Genomic DNA, 16679 nt, shown 5'->3' with positions numbered 1-16679 from the left:
ATGTATACACTCACAAACGCAGTGTTCAGAGTTTATGCTTTCTTGTTGTCAGTCTTCATCACCTCATAAGGGAGATGTTTTTTAACTGAAAGCATGTGCTTGTGTTTTCAACATGTAGCTTCTGGGGAGAAAGTTCCTCCACAAGAGGTGGGGAGAACTTTCTGAACACCCGAGCTTTGTCTCTTTGCAGAGAACTCCTTTTTAAAATGAAGAGCTGCTGTGTTCACAGCATGCTGGTCTCATGTTGTATCTCCATGCCAAAATAGACTCTGTGAAGTCACACAGCTTGTGTGAATGAGGATGTGTGAACCTTCTCTCTGCACCGAGGGAAGGCTGGTGTGACAAGCAGAAGCTGTGAAGATTGGAGGCGCTAGCGTCTGCTTCAGTTTAGCTTTTGAACTGGAATGTGCTCATGTCAGTGAAGTGCTCTTCATTGCTTTCTGGCACTGAGCAAATCTTTCTAATGCCAGCTGATCATTAGCCGTGATTCACAGAAGTACTTTCCACGAGAATGTTGTGGGTGAAACCATTGCTCAGTAAACATGGACCAAATTTTCTAACATGACATTAGTGAACACACTAGACGTGTATTCATCAAAAACTCACAGTCTCCAGCGGACAAACTCACACATTCACGCTGTACTCCGCATGAACACATTGCAGGCAAAAGCTGCCATGTGAACAGTCAACTCAGACTCTCTGGACTTCTACTCCTGCAGGTTGTTACTGGAGTAGAAACTAGACGTCTCTGATACCGTTTTGGAGACACTCCAGGACGATGACCCATTCGAGGTGAGGTCCAGAGAGGAGCTATGTGGTCTGGCCCCTCCTGTAGCACGGCCAGACCCCTGAGCTCCTATTGGCTTGACCTTGGGCTGCTCTACATCATCCCCAACCTGGAGAACAGTAGATATGGTGGTCTCCATGCGGCTGGCCTTGTAGACGCTGGTCTGGGTCTGAAGGTAGCGAGTGGACTTGAGTTCCAGGCCTTCGTAAGAGCCTTGAGGGACGCAGGGGCAGCAGCGGAATGCTTGTTTAAAACCAGCACGAAACCTGTGGAGGAAAAGCACAGATAAGTCTGATTTTCTGGTTAATGTGGCACAACTGAAAAAATTCTGCCAACAGATGAAGGCTTCTCTTTTCCCTGACTTCTTTTACTACAATCTGCAGCTTGAAGACAGAGTAAGTATCACCTGCAATCCAAAACGAGGTCAGAGCAGTCTCAATTCCCTGTACGCACGTAACTCACTCAGTCTGTTGAAAAAAGCTTGCTGAGGAGGGTTAAAATAGAGCATAAGCAATATGTGTCTTAAGTTGCGACTATCATTGAGCATTAAACACAGTGTCTTTCTTTTAAATGTCGCAATTTATTGTAGCACCAATCCTTTTTTATATTAGGAATGGATCAAGTAAATGAAAGTAATTGGTAAAGGGGTTGCTCATAGTGTTACATTATCATCACACACTGCAGCCGCCCCCTCCCCCCCAGCTCTGCAGTGCTTTGAGTGTTTTAGCATTGTTCAGCTAATTGTTTTTGGTTCAGTGCTCTCGTTCTTGTCTTGGTAAAAAAAATGAGTGTGCCAGGGAGTAGCAATGCAGTGAGAGGATAGGGTTGGGGTGGAGGATGGATGACAGTTGAGATAGTGTTCTTCTGCAGATCTGAAGGGTTAGTCTAGTAAAACCTCAACCACAGTATTGACTCCTCATTTACAGTCTGCAGAGAGAGAAAACTATGGAAAATTTAGCAGCTAAAGTCAGATGTGTCTCTCAGGTGTGGGCCAGAAAGTAAGTATTGTCAGATGGACTGAGAAACAACTCTGAATCAATGCCCATGAAGCTCTGAGTTTGCTGGTAATGAATACTGATCACCCGCAACATTAAAACCATCTTCCCAATATTGAGTAGGTCTCCCCTTTGCCTTTAAAACAGACTCTTACAGCAGTGTCAGCTTGGAACTCAACCTTTGTGTCCTCTAGGTTGATTAGAGGAGCGTCTATGGATCTGGTTTGTTCCATCACATCCTGCAAATGCTCGATCAGTTTGAAGGACAGGTCAACACATTGGGCAATTTTTCGTGTTTTTTTGAGCTGTTTCCACGGTGTGGCAGGATGCATTGTCCTGTTGCATAAGGTGATTCCTGTTGTGTCGTTGCAATGGGGCAGGGATTCCTCGTCAGCAACAACGTTTCGGTGTGTGGTATGTGTCTAAGTAACATTCACATGAATGCCAGGATCAAATGTTTTTCAGCTGAACATTGTACTGTGACGAGATCATCAATGCAGTTTGTCTCACCTATAAGTGGTTTTGGTTATGGGACAAAGAAGTGCTTAAAATCAACAACAAATATATCCATTCAATGCAGCAAAAATACTCTTGCCATCATAGATGTAAAAGAAAACTTTCACTTGGGACTTCTGCAGGATATTTCTTTCAAAGGAATTAAAATGTTAGCTCTTCAAAGTAGTGCACTAAAGAGAATACAACATCACGGACATCATCTATCAAGGGACACGTCAAGGATGAAGTTCACAGATGAGGTCAGTTTTTTGGACAGTCTGCATTTGCACTGGATTCAGCGCATCATAATATAAACTGAAATCATCAGTACAATGTTGTTTAGGTGACTATGTGATGCAGAAATATTGTGTATATATAAAATATATAATTTAATATATATTATATACATCTGAGAAACTTCTGGACCTGGCATTCATGTGGATGTTACTTAGACATGTACCACCCACCTAGACTAGACCAAACACCCCCACCCCATAGCAATGACACTCCTTGATGTCAGCAGCCATCCCTAGCAGGATGCAGCCTGACACAGACACACACACAAAAACGCTTTAGGAGCAACTCAAAAAACATGAAGAACAGCACAAGGTGATCAATTATCTGTGTGATGATCCACAGAGGCCACCTCCCCTCAACCCATAGGACCCAAAGGCCCCCACTAACATTCTGTTTCCAGACACCACAGGACGCACTCAGAAGGCCCATGTCCATTCTCTGATGAGTCACAACTGTTTTGGAGGCACAAGTAAGACCTACACAATATTATTAAGGTGGTCATAATGTTATGCCTGATCTGTGAATAAAGTCTGTAAGTCACATATATGGCAAACGTTTGTCCTTCCCCCACAATCACAAGCAGCCATCTTGGAAATCTTCCCAATATGACAGGACTGTTTACTACTGTTTATGTTCCATGTTCTTGATTTAGAACGGCAGCAACATATAGTTTAATGGAAAATGTTTATGTAATGTAATAAAAAAATGAACAGAAAAAAGTATAACTGAAATTTTCATTAACACATTTGTAGGTGTTAAACTGCTTTCAACACAATGTGACACCATGCATTGAAAACCACAGATAGAAGCAATGACAGAATAATTTTGCAGTTGAGATGAGAAATCCACGAGGGCCTGATAGGAAACAACTCATCTCAGCAAACACACACGAACACATGCAACGCCCAGACTGGAAGATAAATGAAGAATTGGGGAAAAAAGGTAAATGTCAGTTGCTGAAAGCAGGATGGAGTTGAGAAGAAACTGATGAAAAGGGAGAAGAGAGGACCTTCATCGGTCACATATTTGAATTTAAATCACCAGAGCTGAGGGAGACAAAAGATGGTCGATATCCCATACAGAGTGATGACTAACCCTTAGCTCCCTGCAATCCAACCCACATATTTTCCTTTTTTGGACGTAATGAATTTCCAAAGCGAAAAACCACCAAGTGTGATATCTCCTTTCTCCAACAGCACAAAGACAATTAACAGGTGGCTATGATGGAGAACAATGGAAAATGCTTGATTAAAAGACAACAAGCAGAGATGACCATCTGTCTTTATTTTGGAGCGTCTTTGAAGCTGCAGCCTCAGACCTGGATGAACTGGCTGACACTGTGACAGTTTCTGTGAGGACATGTGCGTGCAGACCAAAACCTTCTGCGCATTCAACAACAATGAACCATCATTCACTGCAAAACTGAGACAGCTACACCAGGGTTGGGGTTAGGGTTAGGGTGCTGCCTCCGTGCTGCCTGAAAGTCTGTGCTAACCAGCTGGCTCCCATCTTCACTCAGATCTTCAACAGCTCCCCTCCTGTCTCAAACGCTCCACCATCACCCTGGTCCCCGAGGAAGTTCCCTGTTACAGGATGACTACAGACCAGTCGCCCTGACGTCTGTGGTCATGAAATCCTTTGAGCGACTGGTGCTGGCCCAACTGAAGGACATCACGGATCCCCTGCTAGACCCTCTGCAGTTTGCCTATAGGGCAAACAGGTCAGTGGATGACACAGTCAACATGGCTCTTCACTACATTCTGCACCACCTCCGAAGAGACCCACGCACGGATCCTATTTGGTTCAACACCATCGTCCCAGAGCTCCTCCACCACAAACTGTCCCAGCTCACTGTGCCCCCCTCCACCTGTCAGTGAATCACCAGTTTCATGACTGACAGGAGGCAGCAGGTGAAACTGGGCAGCATCACATCCAGCACCCGAACTCTCAGCACTGGCGCCCCCCAGGGGTGTGTTCTCTTCCCACTGCTCTTCTCCCTTTACATTAATGACTGCACCTCAGGGGACCCTTCTGTGAAACTCCTGCTGAAGTTTGCAGACGACACCACCGTCACTGGACTCATCCTGGACGGCACCGAGTCTGCATACAGAAGGGAAGTGGAACAGCTGGTCCTCTGGTGTAGTCAGAACCACCTGGAGCTAAACCCCGCTCAAAACTGTGGAGATGACAGTGGACTTCAGAAAGAGTCCCCCATCAACCGCCCCTCACAATCCTCAACAGAACAGTCCCTGCAGTGGACTCATTCGGATTCCTAGGGTCCACAATCTCACAAGACCTGAAGTGGACTTCCCACATAGACACTGTTCGAAAGAAGGCCCTGCAGAGGTCAGAGGAGCTGATGATCATTTTCTACACTGCAATAATCCAGTCTGTCCTGACCACGACCATCACGGTCTGGTTTGGATCTGCCACCAGACATGACAGGGACAGACTGCAGAGAACAATCAGATCAATCTGAAGATTATTGGTACTGGCCTTCCTTCCATCCAGGACCTGTTCCAGGGTTAGGAAGCAGGCTGGTAAAATCTCCACAGACCCCTCACACCCCGGACACAATCTGTTTAGATTACGCCCCTCAGGAAGGGGTTACAGAGCACTGTATGCCAAAACCTCCCGCCACAAAGACAGTTTCCTCCCCCAGCATTAATTGTATTTTATTTTATACTCACTGTATAAATTCCTGGATCTTTGTATTTATCTGCTCTTATCCTTTATTTTTTTTTATTTTATGTGTACAGATTGAGATTTATTTTTTACGCTTTTATTTTTTATGCTTATTTAAGTCCTGTGTTTTTGTACAAGAGGGCAAAAGTTACCGGAGTCAAATTCCTTGTATGTGCACACATACTTGGCCAATAAAGCTGATTCTGATGCTGATTTTAATGTTCATCCAAACTTCAGTCCATGTATGGAAGACAGAGAGTTGGTGCAGAGAGTTTGCAGACAAGTGAGCATAAGCAGCCTTTGCACTGCAGCAGTTTGTAACTGAAACTGCAGTGTAGGATGGATTATTATTATGTGACATGCATACAAGTGCAGTGTGTGGTTGTGTGTGTATGTGTGTCACAGGCTGCAGTCCTGAAGAACACTATGATTGCTGCTAAACAAGAAAAACAGAGCTTTCTCCCTAAAGATTTAAAAATGTGAACACTATCCCATCACTTAGTTTTGTCAGAGGACAATGAATACATTGGATGCCCACACTTTCTGTTACATAAAAATTAGGGAATTACCCTAACTCCAAATAAATGACAAGATAATTCAATTTATGAAGTCATGAATAGTGTAATGAAACACCTCACCAAGGGAGGAAAGAACAAAATGGTACTGTAAAAACACAGAAAAACAAAAGATGCATCAAGTCAAAACTTGCATGTTTCACATTAAAAGCTTTTGCACAACCTGTATAACCCTGACAATGTTTACGGACTTATATAGAAGTAAGAATAGATGGACGGTCTAAATATACTGCATTTATTAGTCTTTACATAACTGAAAGGAGAAAACAACATCAGATGTTACGATGAAGGTAAGTAAAAGTGTAAATATCAAATTTAATTACACCATAGCTTGTGTTCTGTAAACGTTAAACTACTTAATCACTGCAAATTTGCAGCCTCAGTTGAGTTTCAAGCTGGCGTTGCCGTAAGGTATGTACAGCTTTTGCTCGTTTATCCGAGTGTGTTCTTCAACTCCTTTTCCGGTGCTTTAGGCCTGTGAATATGTGCTCAGCATGGCTCACCAGTCTCATTCATTATGCATTACCAAGGAGAACAATAATAGCCTAATTTACTGATTGATCAATGTCAAACAGTGATTCGATGGATGACCCCCTGCTGAAGTACAAGGCAAGGCTGCCTAGGTTCAAATGTCTTGAACAGATCAGTAAGGTTTGAAATGTACATGAGCCCTGCTGTGTCCTTTTGGGAAAACCTTTAATAGGCTTGCATTGAAGTTTACACCAGTTGGGATCTGAGTCTGGGTGAAAAAGTTGGACCTGGACACACATGCAAAGACTAACGGCAACAGCTCACTGGCACAAACGTTCTTCTCCATTTTTCTTTCTTGTTTTTTATTTTAATTTTTTATTTAACCTTTATTTAACCAGGAAGATCCTATTGAGATTAAGAAGATATGCAGCAGCAAATACAAAATACAGTTACAAAATTCCACAGGTAAAACACAGACAAATACATTTTACAAGCAGATTATAAAAAAACAAGTGCATATTGTAGAGAGGGCCTCAAGCACTCTCAGATTGGATTCAAAAGAGCTCAATGAAATGAACTCTAAATATTCCATGCAAAAGGTGCAGCGTGGACAAAAGTCCTTTTTCCCAGTTCAGTATATGCAAATGGGACAGAAAGCGACCATTGTCCACTCTCTAACCCTATAATTAGTTAACATCGTCAGTGACCTGTGTGAAAGGAAATTGGAAGATAGGAGGCTAAAGAAATATAAGCCTACCAGTGTAGGTATGGATTGTATATTTTGAGTCTCGTGATGTTTTAAAGCAGGGATGGGCAACTTAAATGATGGAGGGGGCCACAATTTTTCATCGACACTACCAGAGGGCCACATAGGACCGCACACATAACCAGATATGATAAAACTGCCATTTTAAATATGTTTGTGTGTGTATAATTAGAATATATTTATATATATATATATATATATATATTTATAATTATATGTGTGTGTGTGTGTGTTTATTGAAGCAAACAAAAAATAACCACTTACTGTGATTGTTTTTTTCTTTTTAATTTGTGCATTTTTACACCAAGAAAAAGAAACAGTTTAACATTTTCCCTGTATACTCTACCTCACCACTATCAGCAGTGGGCACTAGTAAAACCCCGCTGTGGTTGCGTAGTCTACTTTTGATTTAAGGTCCGCTACCATAGCAGCCCTTACAACTTCAACTTCAACTCGTATTTAGCTTTGTGCAACGTATTGTAGCGGCAACTTAAATTGAAATCTTTCACGGCAGATGGCGTCTCTAAACAGACTAAGCACATAGGTTTGCCTTTACATTCTGTGAACAGATAATCTTCTTTCACCTGAAAGACACGATTTTCTCGATCAAGTTTTCTCTCTCCTCCGCTCTTAAGCCCAAATTATGCTTCCGCGTTGACACAGCGCGAGGGGGCGTACGAACCTATTGCGGACCTATTACGTCCTTGCGGACCCCCGTGCGTCCTACGCAAGGGCCAGACGTGCACCTCCCAAAAATCCTCGACGCGCGTCGAGGCGACGCAACAGCAATGCAGCAGCAACGCAGCAGCATTGGCTGTGATTGGTCCGCTGACTACATCCGCTGGAGACCGCTTTTCCGGTTTCCACTCATAAACATCATTGTCTCCTTTGTCGTGCCCTAATTTGTAATAGAAGTATTTCTTCCTCTGCTTGAATAATTTGGAGCTCCAACGCCAGTCTCTCTGTCTTGGTGTCCATCGTTCACTGTGACTACGACAAAAGCCGGAAGGTAAATAACTATACGAGGCGAGATACGTCACAAGAGTCTCGGTCGGTCGGTCACAAAAAATCATAGCGCCCTCTACCGGTGTGGCATGCATTTCGACACGTAAACCCCACGCAGAACCATCACGGTCTCACGACTGCGTCCAAGCAACTGCGTGGCCATTGCGTGACCATTGCGTGATCACTACGCGGAAGCATAATCAAGCCTTTAGCCACGGATCAACGTCTCTTCTTCACTGGTAGAGAAGACCCGGTGGAAACGTGTGCGAGGCGGCGTGTGCGAGGCGGCGTCTGCATTAGAGGCGCTATCTAGTGGCCAACTGTGTCATTACAACTGATTCAGTGCCGCAGAGGATACAGATTTATAATTTCCAAAAATGAATCTAAGGGCCACGTCCGTATGCGGCCTGCGGGCCGCCAGTTGCCCATCCCTGTTTTAAAGTATTGTTTTAATGACTGTAGCTAGCCTTAAAACCAACTCAGTTGGTCTGGAGTCGCTCCCTTGGGAACTGATTATGCTCTGATTAAGATCTGCCAGGTCAGTCCCATTGTTTGGGGGGACTTTATGCAGATATCTTGCTCAAGGACACTTCGGCATGTGGCTTGAAGTATATTTCAAGGCATCAGTATATTTGTGTGCATACAAGTTTGTAGGTACCGACTAACCTGTCGTTGAGGCAGCAGTAGATGATGGGGTTGTACATGGTGGAGCTCATGGCCAACCACATGATGGCCAGGTAGACCTGTTGGATGAACCTTTCTTCAAACACGTCAGGGAAGAATTGGTGCAGCAGGAAGAAGATGTGATACGGCAGCCAGCAGATGGCGAACGTACACACCACGACAATCATCATCTTCACAACCTGTGGCACACATGACAGCACAATTATGTCGCTAAATACTTTGTTTCCATATACTTTCATTTCATAGTAGTGTGTGCCTTTTTGTGTGCAAATTTTCCTAATAAAATGGCAATGCTAATTACATAGCATGCAGCATGCTACCCTGACTGTTTGGCAGCTTTCAATGCTCCTTAGCCTGCAGCTAGTTGTGTTAGAGCATAATTAACAGTATAGTTATAGACCAAAGTTTCCAAAGACCATTTCCAAAATGGTTGTGTGAAACAAACTAATGCATCAAATTAAGAAAAATCTGAAAGGCCAGGAAATTGTTATTACTTTGATATCACTAAAAGCCTATAATAAAATGTATTTATGAATACCATCATTAACAGTGTTACAGCAGGTAATGTCAGTTTCTGGCTTGATTTGGAATCCCTTGATGAGAAATACTGCACTGCACTGATTGTCTTCTTTCGTTTAACAAGCTCCTCCGTAAAATAAATCACAACAGAAAAAACTCCTCTGCTTTGAACTTTCTGTGTGGCAAATGTAAAGCACAGACACATCATTAGTGTTGTCAATAGCAGACACAGCCCACTGACAATGGACAGATTCAACAAGTGCATCTGCCTCATTAGAGTAGAGGTCACATCTATATGTTGCATGTTGTAATGTTGTGCAATTTGTAGGTGAAACAGCAAAAAAGAAAAACTACTCCTTGGCTCTATTGGCGTTTCTTGCAGTGCATTTAATATAAAATGCAAGTTTTACGGTCATCATTTTTACTTGTGAACATATTTATGTTTATTTAACGGAATCTTTCAATGAAAATGTTTCTTCTTATTATTAATTGACCAATGATGACATGGCTTTAACTTGAATGCTAAGATGACGAGAATGTCATTAGCTTCACAAGTTTTGGAGAAATGAAATGATCTCACGAAGACTGTAAATAAAAAGACACTTTGTTTCCACCAGAACAAGAAATTAAATCATCCCCTTGAAGGCATTAATCTCTATGCTTAATCAATAATTCATCTGATTTTCATTGATCCATGTCACTGAAACCATAAAAGTCAAACTCATCACAGAGACACAAATCAGTAGGATACCTCCTCTGGGGACCATGAATGTCTGGATAAACTCCACCTGCGATCCATCACAGAATTGTTAATATATTTATATAAACAGAGCCGATCATAGAACTGAAATATGATTTAGAAAAAAGAATTAAATAAACATTGGAGACTATGTGTCAGATTAAATGTCTTCAGAGTGACTTGTTTTCATCAATGCAGACAGAGTATGGCTGTTTAACTCCATAGGGTCTTTGTACAATATCATGTTATATGACCAGAAATGCCAGAAAGACATGTCTCTCCACTTGTCTTCATTAGGAAAGGACTCTCTAAGGAAACCATGACGCTGGAAGTGTGAACACACCTGGCAAGCATGGGCTGTGAAAAAGAAAGAATCAGGTTGAGGAGATAGAGAAGGAGAGCTGAGGGCAAAAGCGGTAGACGAAGAGACTGGGTTTGAAAGAACAACAGGTGGCCTGGAAACCCACCAAAACAAGGATGGATGAAAGGAACGTGGGCTGAAATTCAGATTTACGTTGCTGTGATGATTTCATCACTGGAGGCTAAAAATCACATGGACACATGAACATTTCAGCCACGTCCTGTTCAGGGCTAAAGTGTACAGAAGCTTCAGTGTTCGGTTTACATTAATTAGGAACCCAAAAGCTGTGGGAAGCTATTTGGAGTGCAGGTTACCTTGCGTTTGGCGGTCAGCTGCTCCTTGTAGCGATCAGAAGAGTCTCCAGGGATCTCACTGGCCCAGAGGGTCAGTCCCACCACCAGATAAGCACAGCCCATCACCAGCAGAGGTAGTAGGTAGATGAGGATGGCCACACATATAAAGTACCTACAACACACACATATATCTCACATCACTCAGAAATCATATGCATCCACAGACATGTTGTGTAGCGAAAACCATTATTATATGAGTGCATTTCATCTGGCTGCTCCAGTTTTATAGCACTGATGTTATGCATGCTGACTCACAGGCATGGATTACAGAGTAGGAAATCAAAACCTAACATGCTCACGTCAGTGTCTCTGAATATTTGGACAGAATGGCAAGTAATGTGACATGAGTTCTGCACATATGCATACAGTCATCATCATTCAGTGTCAGTGAATTACAGACTGACAAATGTTTAGGAAAACAACAACAATGACGTTTCTCTGAGTGTATGATCGCTTGTGATAAATTAATTCATTGTTAATATATTGATTATTGCAGCTTCAAGTAAAGTCAAGATACATGGTGAATAGTACCCACGACAGTGCCCATCGTTCCGTTTAATGTTTGTTTCAAGGTCAAGTCACAGTAGAGTGCATCCTAGTTAATAAAAGGCCTTTGAATCTGTTTTGCTGGTGAGAGAACCCTCCAGTAACCTGAAGCACCATCACAGCAAGCAGTGAAATAAAAAGTTGTTCTGTCGAGGGCTGAATCAATCATCATTAATGTGTTGCCAGAGGAATTTAGGAATAGTTTCGCTTTGTAACACAATTTAAAGACGCAAAGGCTGCAGTCAGACCGCTGCCTTAGCAACTGTCTAATGAATTTAAACCCTTTGTAGAATAATTAAATATGACAGTTTCAGTATTTAGCTAATGATTTGCTAATCTATCTCGGACACAGTGTTTAATCCTGTTAACTGACTGCAAAGTGTGCGCACTGTATTGTCTGTGTAGTCTGTCTGTACATGTGTGTATGTGCATTAATGTGTTGTTACACATTAAAATGTGGAAAATTCTATTATAGCCTCCCGTGCTGCGACGAGTAGTTGTGTATACCGTGTTTAAGTGAGTCCGGAGAGGGAAGACCCCCTGACTCTATTATCCTCTGAGGGACAGTTTGTTTTCCCCTGTGCCAATGCAGCAGATGAGCCTCACAGGCCGTTTCCGTGGCAATTAACTACAATTATGTTAATCCTGCCAAATACTCGGGAGCACGGGGGCTTTCATGAAAGTAAAAATGACCACACACTGAGAGACACACTGCAAAGAACATGTGTTACCAATCAAAGACGGACATAAAGGAGCCTTGAGAGCTGCGTCACATTTAGTCTTCATCCTAAAGGGGGTGTCATCTGCACTTAAAATTTATGAAATACAGAAAGACATGAGTTTGCCTAAGCTGAATATTTATAATCATTCACAATTGAACATGTAATTTTCAACAACAACTATAACCTTAAATCCTCTGTGTTAAAGAAGTAGTAACCAGTCTTCTCAGTCTAAATACCATGTATTTATCTCTTTTCTTCTGGACTCTTTGATCCATACACAATAATTACTATTAGCATACATTAAGTGAGAGAAAATAAAAAAAATCAATTCAGTGAACTGAACATGCTCCTAAGTGCTCATTAGTTTGTATCTCGGAAGATATTGTTGTTGGAGTCGGAGGTTCATTATCCCTTGCAAACTGGTCATAACCTTGCAAATGTCTGAAGACGATTGCCGGTTACTGAAACTGCTCCGAAACTGAAAGTGGTTTCTGTCATTGCTGGGAAGTAAACTGAGTCATAATAAAAATGAAAAACTGCCTGATCCTGTTAGATGGTAACTGATCTACACAGGTATTTTTAATTACCTCAGCTCATTAGACATGTGGTTTGAAGTTGGGTACAACCATGCAGAGAATCTCATATCACCAAAATGCCATGTTTGCAAAAAAATAAATAAATGAAATGTATTACTCTGCGTGAATCTGTGTGTCAATTCAGTAAATAAATTTGACAGTTATGACTTTTTTGATGGAGGGACAAGTCTAAAACAGAGGAAGCTGTTACAAATCATTAAATCCTTCAATGTCATTTAACCCCTTTCCACCCTGGATGAAGTGGTGCCAGATACAGGTGATGGTTGCCATCCCCATAGCTGTTAAAAAAAAAACAAAAAAAAACACACAAAACTGCCCAAAATATGACATCAATATTTTGTTTAGTACTTTGACCACCCACTCATACTAGTGTACCTTATCTGTGCTACTACGAAGCCATTTAATGATATCATGTAGTACACTGTAAGACCTATGCTGCTTCTCAACTCTTTAGAAAGAGGCACAAGCAGAATACAGCATTCACACACACGTGCAGTCTTACGAAGAATAAATGCACTTAGGCTTTGTTTCATAGCAGCTTTAAAAAGTAAATCAAAAGCACCAAAACGATTCAAAACCAGACCAAATTTTGTTTACTTGCCCAACTCTATTTTTACTCACAAAATAAAATTCCACTTAAATGGGCATGAAACTACCCGATCTGGCAACGCTGCCTGGATGCACCTATATCAGGACCAGGCTCTGTCTGTTAGTAACACAAGCTGCTGCCAATTTTAAAAGAGTGCCTACTACTACTATGATCAAAATGCACCTATTTTTATCCCTCTATTGCATTATGTTTGGTAGAGTTGCAGAGTTTTTGGAAATGTACTGAGATGAGATGTACTTTATCAAATTTCTTTTACCAAGGGTCTCTTATTTCTGGAGCCAGGGTTCTTCAGTGGACAACAGACCAAATACACACTCCACAATTAAGCAATTACATTATACTATTTTTTTTTTTCCACACAATTAAAATTTGCATGCATATCTACGTATATTCCCCGTAGTGTGTCGCTTATTGCCACAGAACTATTGGTAATGTTAGAACTGACACCAGTGATTTTTTTTTTTTCCACACTCGTTTTCATGTGATTAGAGAAGAGAAACACAGTAAAATGTAATCTTTAATTAAACCAAGAAGTGAAACGTCTTGCCACAGGGCTATAATGAAACACTACTTAAAGTGTTGACTAAAGTGTGCTGGAGCAGGTCACACAAGCCGCACAGTTTCCCATAAGAAAATCAATTCAGAGAAAACAGAAGCTACCACTATGATTTGTATGCACACTATTGCCCATCCAAGTAATGAGCTAAGACTCTTAAGTAAATCTGTTTGGGTTTGGTGTGGGCATGTTTGAGTGTGTTTTTCATACGGATGCCATGTATCGCATTTGTTTTAGCCGAATAAGTTTCTTTTTTTGTAGCCGTAACCGCATTAAGTGCATTTTCTGCTTAGTGTCTTGAACATGTTGTCAGAGAGGTGTGAAATTGGCTGTGAGAGCTTACTTATTTCCTTGCATTCACAAAAATGAGAGTGGAAACAGCTTAACCTAAAGAACAGGTAGTCGTACTTTATAATTCATCAACGTTGCCTTGTGGAAATGTTTCATTTCAAGGCAAAATGAAATGAAAAATGAAGCTTGTTAATATAGCATATCTTAGTCTTGTCAAAGCTAAAGGAAAGGGTTCACTCCAAACTAGGGCATGTTAAAAAGAAAGGGGAAAAGAAAAAGCATCAGGCCCATATTAACATTCTTGGCGTTTTTTTTTTCTTTTTTGGTAAAGTCAATGTTATAAGCGAGCCTGCGGTCTACCCTTGAAACAGTCAGCCTCATCAGTGTGCGTGGCAGTGGGTAAAGATATTACCAGGGTCAGTTCTCTGAGAGATAAAGTGGTCCTCAGCCTCCCTCTGTGTTTCAACACGGCATCTCTGCATACGGTTCCTCTTTAACCAAAGTGACTACACATTACAGCAATGGTGAAATATACCCACTCCTAACCCCAGATGCAGTGTCCGTCTAACTGGCATATGCTCTTGTTCTGGAGTGGCCCTTCCTCCTAACTCCTCCAGACAGTGAATCATGACACGGGAGTGTAAATCATGCAGAGAGCGCTGATGGATTCATTTTACTGATACCACTGATTTGCATGATTGAAGTGGCTTTGTAGATGGCATGATGGTTAGTGCCCGAGTCAGGACCACAGAGAAAAAAAAATGAACTGCCTTTGCTTGGACTCGCTATTCTGGAAACAAACAATGGTGCCACAACACACTGGATCAAGCATAGTTTGTTCTTAGTAAAAAGTCAGATAGGATGACGAGTTTCTAACCAACAAAGGGCACTTCAAGATTATCAGGCAAGTCAAACTTAATTTATTTCATCATCACTTTATATTTCACTAGCTCAAATATTTCAAATATATATATTTTTGATCATTTATCATTTATACGTTCACTGTTTATTCATTCATTGTTTCATATTCATTTTCCTCATGCTTATGAATAAGAAGTGGGCATATAAATAAATGCCTGGGCCAATAGTAGATTGATTTAAAACACAGGTGCCTAAATGCACTGATCAGCAGCTTTTTCAGTTCATTTAGCTGATGCAAATTAATAATACTATAGGCCATGCCATGCAGATGCCATTAATAATCGAGCACACTGTACTGCATATTGCTGTTACAAAACAGAGGCTAGCGCTAATGGAAAAAAAAATAAATAAAAAAAAACAAGTTGGCAAGTTAACCCCAGAACTTCATTGATTCATTCATTTTCTGTATTTCCCAGCTGTCATTGGGAGAGAGGCGGGGTACACCCTGGACGGGTCTCCAGTCTATCACAGGGTTAACACAGACAGACAGACAACCATTCACACTCACATGCACACCTACGGCCAATTTAGAATCACAAATGAACCTAAGGAGCATGGCTTTGGACGGTGGGAGGAAGCCGGAGTACCCGGAGAGAACATGCAAAGTCCACACAGAAAGGCCCCGGTCGGGCTGGGTTCGAACCCAGAACATTCTTGCTGTGAGGCCTCTGTGCTAACCACCATGCCAAACCCCAGAACTTTTCAGATTTAATTTATTTAAATGAACTTGAGTTGTGTCACAAAAGTAGGAACACATACTTAATTTCCTGAAAACATTCTATACTAGTCTACAACTAGCAACAGGCTTGCTAGATTATCACATGAACCTCAACTATATTTGCTTTAAACGCCAAACTGTAGTCAGACAACTTCCATGATCACATATACCAACAGCACAGACTTCGCTAGAGCAACAATCAAAATTAAAAACGGGGAAGAAACCTCTCCACAGAGGGCACATGACTACTGCAAGTCTACCCAGAGTGGGCCAGTGGCAGTCCTTGTGTCTCACTATTTATGCTCTCTCATTTGATGAGCAAGTGGCATCAGGTGCACTCAGTCACCTGCTGCAGGACGGGAGAAGAACAGCACCTGGAAGCACGAGGAGAGGAGAAACAACGCACACAGAAGAAAGAGCATGCAGTGTCTTTTCCGCACGTAGCAGTAATTACAACAACAACTTGACCAGCTGATCTCTGCATTACGCAGGAGCTGCCACGTTGACAACAGTACTTCATAACGTGCAGTACAATGGGATTCAAAAAGAAATAACCAAGCAGTAAAAATAAACTGACAGCATCTTTTACAAAAAAGTAGTTTCCTAGCCAGTTTACATCTCCAAATCAATATGAACATCATATACATGTGTATTGTTGGCTGCAAAATGAAGGAGCCTGTTAAATGCCATACCTGGATATGACACAATCATTAAAAGAGGATGTGTGTTGTGTTTTACAGTAATCATCCCACAGATCAGAGGATCAAGAGGATGAAGATTAGACTACACAATGTTGTGAATAAGACATCGCCTTTTTTTTTATTCTTGTGCTGTTTTTTCCTTTTCAACTTCTGTTTCTTATTCAAATCCCAGCAATCAAAGTTTTCATATTCTCCAAGGTTGAAATAAATGTTTGTAATTCGATAGATGTTAGTTTAGTAATGTGTTGCAATAAATTTTAAACTAAGACTTTGCCCTGCAGTCATT

General features: G+C 41.5%; 1 protein-coding gene across 1 annotated transcript in view; it reads right to left on the bottom strand.

Annotated features, from left to right (window-relative positions):
• Window positions 1–707: 707 nt before the first annotated feature.
• tacr1a (tachykinin receptor 1a) overlaps window positions 708–16679 on the bottom strand; it is a gene marked incomplete at both ends in the record, with an annotated part of 50578 nt that continues 34606 nt past the window's right edge. The window contains 3 exons of the mRNA XM_084551013.1: window positions 708–1053; window positions 8743–8939; window positions 10694–10844. Of these exons, the coding sequence (XP_084407139.1) occupies window positions 708–1053; window positions 8743–8939; window positions 10694–10844 (694 nt within the window). The remainder of the gene's footprint in view (window positions 1054–8742; window positions 8940–10693; window positions 10845–16679) is intronic.

The sequence above is a fragment of the Chelon labrosus genome, assembly GCF_963514085.1.
Source record: "Chelon labrosus genome assembly, chromosome: 9".
NCBI lineage: Eukaryota > Metazoa > Chordata > Actinopteri > Mugiliformes > Mugilidae > Chelon > Chelon labrosus.
Note: the sequence above shows the minus strand (reverse complement) of the source record. Positions and strands in the feature narration are given on the sequence as shown.